The sequence below is a fragment of the Otolemur garnettii genome, unplaced genomic scaffold (genome assembly GCF_000181295.1).
Source record: "Otolemur garnettii isolate 467f Iridium unplaced genomic scaffold, OtoGar3 scaffold00008, whole genome shotgun sequence".
NCBI classification, from domain to species: domain Eukaryota; kingdom Metazoa; phylum Chordata; class Mammalia; order Primates; family Galagidae; genus Otolemur; species Otolemur garnettii.
In genome coordinates, this window is record NW_003852403.1 from 13,783,443 (window position 1) to 13,789,652 (window position 6,210).

A 6,210-nucleotide genomic window follows, 5' to 3' on the forward strand; every position below is an offset into this window, starting at 1 on the left:
GGTTGTCACATGATCCTGTACCTGCTGGACGCTCAACAAGCACGTCCAGACTACTACGCCAGGAACTGCAGACAGTGACTATGTGTCTATGGGGGAGGGAGGGGCGTGGGCATTTTTGACTATTTGTAAAAATGTATGTTTTATTTTTTAATAATTTAATCAGTTTAAATTTTAGAAATGTCAGACAAGGATTCACATTTCTCTAGTTCTTCTTGGTCATAGTGGGTATGGTGAGATCAAGAGGTAGGGGTTCCATAAGGCTTGCCCTGGGGCTAAGGGGTCTCTGGGTTGAGAGGAGGGTGTTTACAGATTATGGTAAAACATGTATAACATAAAATTTGCCATTTTAATAATTTGAAAGGTACAATTCATAGCATTAATCACATTCATGATGTACAACCATCACCACTGTCTATTTCCAAAACTCTTTTATCTCTTGGGCTCCTTTTGACCTTGAACTCTATGGCATGGGGACTGGGAAGACTTGATCTCCCTTTTCTGGGTGGACCAGGTGTCCCTTGTGGGATCGGATGAGGAAATGTCTCCTCTCTTCCTTGGAGCTGCCTCAGCTGTCAATAATAGTTCTCTCTTCTGTGTGCTCTGGGCCCACTTGGGGGTGGGCATGGGGCTCTCTTTGAAAGGAAGTCCTTAGACTTCCTATGCTTCTGCAGGTCACTGAGGGTCTGGCTGTGGGCCCCTAGGTAAAGTTGGGTCCCCTGCTATCTGGTCTTCTCTCTTTGGGCTTCAGTTTCCCTTTGGGAGGAATGGGGCTTCACCCTGGCCACCTCTCTGCCCTTGCAGACATCACAGCTGCAGCCCTGGCTACAGGAGCCTGCATCGTGGGAATCCTCTGCCTTCCCCTCATCCTGCTCCTGGTCTACAAGCAAAGGCAGGCGGTCTCCAATCGCCGTGAGTATCCCTGTCTGCTCTGGGTGGGTGGGGGTGCCAGTGACCTACTCAGGCCCTCAGCTCAGCTCCCAGGCTTAGCAAAGACAGGAGGCAGGCACAGTTCCTCTGTACTAGAGAGACTAGAGCTGCTACACTCCCTGCAAGGATCTGGGCTCAATGGCTAAAGGAGGGGAAGGGAACCAGGGATTCCATTTCCAGGGTCTGAGTGCCCACCAATGCCTTTGACTCTCAGGCAGTGCTGGCTTAGTACTCTATAATAAATACCTGTGGTTTTTAAGGTCAAGGTGGTTTACACAAATGCTGCCACTCAGATCCTTTGGGGACCTGCTTTAAGATATAGGTAGGCTTGTTTTATAATTAGTAGCAATTGTTGGGATAAAAATGACCTTTGGAATATCAGAAGTGGGAGAAGGCTTAGAGATAGTTTAGTTCAACCCTCTCCATATAGAGATGAGAAGCCTAAGATTGGTAGGGTGAAATAGCTGGATGTTATGTAACTTAGTAAGAGGTGAAGCTAGGACTCAGCCTCAGAGCCTTCAACTCATGCTCTTCCCAGGAAACATTCTCCCCTATAATAAAACTGCTCATTAGCATGAGTGTCACAGCCAGCAACCCCTAACAGATATGAGTACTGTGCCAGGTACTTGGTCAAGCTTGTCATATACATTCTCTCACTCCTCATTACAACTCTGAGAATTTGGTACTGCCATTGTCCCCATTTTACAGATGAGCAAACTGAGGGAGAGGTTAAGGAAACTGCCTAAGGAAGCACACAGTGATCAAATGGTAGGACTGGGCTTCAAGTCATGGCCACAGATGCCATTTGCCCTCCGCCCCCCAGGTGACAGTGCCCTTTTCTGGCCCTCCTCTTGCCCAGGAACCTTTGTCAGTCTGAGTCCCCCAAGAGTAAGTCCTTTTATCCTTCCCTGTCCCCTCCTCACCCCTGGTCTCTTCCCCTCTGCCTGGTTAAAGAAGGTGGCTGTCACCTGGTGGCTTTTGGCTTACATCTAATTTCCTGTAGCTAACCTTCCCCTCATTCCTAGGGGCCTGACCTGGAGCCCAGTAGCAGGTCACTCAGGGCTGTGCACACTTCACTTTTACTTTTGAGACTCCCAAATTTCTCTCTTAAACCCACCACAACCTCCCTACGGGAATGCCCAGGGTGGGGTTGGGGTGAAGGTGGGAACAGAAGAGGACCCCAGGGCAGGAGGGCAGGAGAGTGTGTGCTGGTGCACTCTCGGTGGGAAGCTGGTCTGGAGGGCCTGTCCAGGAGTGAGCCATGCTCAGGGAAGAAGAAAAAGAAAGGGCTAGGAGTCCTGACAAGGGCAGGTTGCTAGAGAGGCCAACAGGTGTGAATTCCTATCTAGCTTTAGACTAAGCCTTGGTTTCCCCAGGTCTAAAATGGGACCAACGACCCTTTCCCAAAAGGTAGTGGAGAGGGTGAGATGATGGAATACCTGGTGTGCCCCTGCATGAAGCCTGCCCCACGGGAGTTGCTCTGAAAAGTAGACGTGACTCTAGTAGATTTCAGGAACTTCTGTGTCACTTCCCTGAGTTTGTTCTGTTGCTACCCCCTCCCTCACTGCCTGTTTCCCCATAGTAATCAGCAGAAAGCTCCTTAAAATGAGAAGGATCTGTGAGAGTAAGTGGGGTGCTGTAAGAAAAAGGGAAGTTGGCTCGGCCCCCCGTAATATAGTGGTTACGGCGCCAGCCACATACACTAAGGGTGGTGGGTTCAAACCTGGCCAGGGCCAGCTAAACAGATGCAACAACAATAGCAACAACAAAATAGCTGGGCATTATAGCGGACACCTGTAGTCCCAGCTACTTGGGAGGCTGAGGCAAGAGAATCGCTTAAGCCCAAGTTTGAGGTTGCTGTGAGCTGTGATGCCACAGCACTCTATGAGGGCGACATAATGAGACTCTGTCTCAAAAAAGAAAAAGAAAAAGGGAAGTTGAGGCCAGTGCATCTAGTTGGTGGCTAGTTTGGGGGGCTGGGAGCCCCAAGAGGGGGGCAAGCTGGCAACAGCTTGGGTAGAATGGCTGGGAAGTGATTGGGTGCTCGGATCCCCAAAGGTTCCTCTGGGAGATGTTCCCTCTAATGCCACCATATTAGGCAACCTAGGGGATAAGACAAAGAGGACCAGGAACCCTCTAATTAGGAACTGACCCTGGACACTCCCACCCAGTAAGTCATAGCTAAAGACCACAACATGGCAAATATCCAAACAGGAAACCACACAGTTAGCAAATTCAGGAGCCAGGCCTTTGCTTGATACTAAAATCCTAAAGGTCTTACACTGTGTTTGTCAAGCCATAGGAGAAAGCATTGGCTGCTTATGGTTTCCTGACAGCAAAAGTTTCATTTATCAAAGGTCAAAATGGGCCACTCACAGAGGCTCCATCTGCTGGACAGGCATGCAGAGAATAGCCACACAGCCTCCCTTGTGAACAGAAGTGGAATCCAGGGCTGGGCAGGGCCTGTCTGAGCACGGCTCCACTCCCCGAGTGGCATCTGCCAGGAGGGGCAGGGGTGCTGTCTGGGAAGCCTTCCCTCCTGTGACTAGCTTCTCTGTCTGCCCCCAGGTGCCCAGGAGCTGGTGCGGATGGACAGGTAAGGCCCACAGAAACCTTGAGAAAATATCCCAGGGCCAGATATCAGGAAGGAGATATTTCTGTGGAGAGGGGACCCTGTTTCACTGCCTAGCACAGCTAGTCAGAGACCCTCTGCCATCTGCTGCTGAAGCCTACACATCTGTGTGATTGGCCGTTCTCCTGCCACCGCTCACCCAGGGGGCTGAGCTCTGATTCTGCTGAGATGTGCCATGCACCCACTGTTGGGCCTCACTGGTCAGTCCAGGCTAGGATGGGGAAGGGAAGGAAACACGTGACCTGGGGCAGACACTGAAACATGCAGAGGATGCCAGAGGTGCCAGCCCCAGCCATAGCCTCAGGCTCTGCCTTGCAGGGCACTCCTAAGGGAAGCTGTCAGGCCACTGCAGGCCATGATAGCAGAGGCCAGAGAGACCCAGAGTGGTGCAGCCGGCCGGGGATGGACTGTGCCTTGGTGCACTCTGGGCAGGAGGCTGGCATGCAGCCTGGCCCCAGACAAGGTGCTCAGGGAGTGAGCTACACTCAGAGACTAGGCCTCAGGTCCCTGCAACACCAAACCCAAAGTTCCTCTGGGTGTTTGAAAGGGATGATTTTCAAGACAGGTCAAAAGAAGTCCTGTTTGTAGTCCTTCTAAAATCTTAGTTGGAGGGGTTTTCAGAGGTCTTCCCACTTCCAGCTGGGGAGAAAAGACTCCTCTCCTCAGCTCAAAATATGCTTTGGGGCTAGTCCTATTGCCATTACCTCTACTGGACCAAAGAGAAACCTATCCCTAAACTCCTGAGGCTGGTGTCCTGGAAGTACCTTCAATCTAGGCTTCCTAGTTGGGTCCATGGCTAATGGTCAGATCACAGGAAGGAACTGGGGTCCATTCTGAGGGCAGCCTTGACACCCCCCAGCTCTGGGCAGGTGGCAGAGTGCAGCCCAAGGCCTTGTCTCTGTGGGCCTGGTTCTTCCCTTCCTTCTGGTAAGGCTGCTTGGCTGGGGATTGGGGAGTCAGGTGTTGGGAAGGGAGGAGAGAAAAGCTGGAGGGAGACAGGGCAAAGGCCATACTTTAAGAGCATAGATAACCCTCAATTCTGATTCTGTGGCAGCAACACTCAAGGGATCGAAAATCCTGGCTTTGAGGCCTCTCCACCATCTTCCCAAGGGATGCCCGAGGCCAAGCCCAGGCCCCCACTGTCCTACATGGCCCAGCGGCAGCCATCTGAGTCTGGGCGGCACCTACTTTCTGAGCCCAGCACTCCCCTTTCTCCTCCAGGCCCCGGGGAAGTCTTCTTCCCATCCTTGGGTAAGTGTCTCCTGACCCTCACAGCACCATGCCTTGTCGTGACCCCATGGCCTGTAGGACATAAGCCTAGATCCCTGCCCTCCCTGGGGAGTCCTCACAGCCTCACCATATGGGGTTGGGGTGAGGCATGAAGGAGCCCCCTTTCACTTTGCTTCCCCTTTCTTTTGCAGAGCCTGTCCCTGACTCCCCAAGCTTTGAGGTCATCTAGACAAGCTAGGGGATAGTGAGCAGTTGTGGCTGGGTCTGGGGCAGGAGCCAGACCTGGCCCTATGAGTGTCCTCCTGGGCCTTGGCCCTGGCTCCCTCCCTCCTACTGAGTCCAGACTCTGTGACAGTCCTGATACCCAGACCCTCACCCACTCTGGATGCTACAAGGGAGAAGATGCTGGATGGTCAGCCCTTGTCCCAAGGACGTTGGGGTGCTGGGACCCCGCCCCCAGAGACCCGAAATCCACCAGCTACAGATGCCAAATGATATATTTTCTAAGAAGTTCCAGAATTTCCAGCTCTGCAGTAGCCTTTCTCCCTAAGACATGAGCCTCGGGACCTGGCAGCTTCAGTAGGACTAGAGGGACATCTGCCTGGTGCCATCCTCCTAGACCCGAGGCACAGGGCAGATGTGGAGGGACTATTCCACCCTGTCGTGGCCTGGATCCCCCATGTTGTCCAAGGCTGCTCCTCTGCCAGACCTACTCTTTGTAGGGGGCCCAGGGATTGTGTCTGCCTGCCCAGGCCGGCTTGCTTGCCCGCAGCCATTGGAGCCATCCCTGGTGTCCTCCTCTGAGGATTGTCTCTGAGGATCTATCAATAGGTTAAGCCAATCTGGGACTCCCACTGCCTGCATTCTGGTCCCCAGAATTCAGTGGCCAAAGGCCCTGAAATGGGAAGTACATATTTGGGTACAGTGGCCATTGTGAGCCAACTGGTGTCTTGCACAATCTAAGGCCAGGCCAGAGGTTGCACCACTGACCACAAAGAGTGGTGAGGGCAGGCGGGTGGGGCCTGCTGGGAAGGTGAGTGAGGGATTCCTCCCCCATCCTCCCCATCTCTGACTCGCACTGCTCAGTGTGGGTCACAATAAGGGTGCCACATAATGTCTTGTCCGCATTGGGACACTTTTGAGTGTGAAGGGGGGTGCCATTAAAAACTACATGAGACAACAGGTGTGAACCCTGTGGACAGATTATAAGAGTGGGTTTAATACCCCACTCTGCTTCTGAAGTGCTCAACCCTAGGGAACTCTCTCTTCTCACCCCTACCTTTGGCCTTCCCTTCCATACAATCTGCACCTGGTCAAGTCTTTACCTCAGGGTAACTTGCTCAGGTTGGAGGGGCCAGGCAGGTGTATTCCCATATCTTGCATCTGGGCATGACCTGGACTGGTTTTTGTACATGTATACA

At 52.5% G+C, this 6,210-nt stretch overlaps 1 protein-coding gene across 1 annotated transcript in view; it reads left to right on the forward strand.

Moving 5' to 3' along the window:
* The window catches only part of VSIR (V-set immunoregulatory receptor), a 24,184-nt gene extending 18,215 nt beyond the window's left edge, over positions 1-5,969 (forward strand). The window contains exons 4-7 of the mRNA XM_012801360.2: positions 802-909; positions 3,496-3,523; positions 4,614-4,810; positions 4,981-5,969. Coding sequence (XP_012656814.1) covers positions 802-909; positions 3,496-3,523; positions 4,614-4,810; positions 4,981-5,018 — 371 coding nt within the window. The 3' untranslated portion in view covers positions 5,019-5,969. The remainder of the gene's footprint in view (positions 1-801; positions 910-3,495; positions 3,524-4,613; positions 4,811-4,980) is intronic.
* Positions 5,970-6,210: the final 241 nt, after the last annotated feature.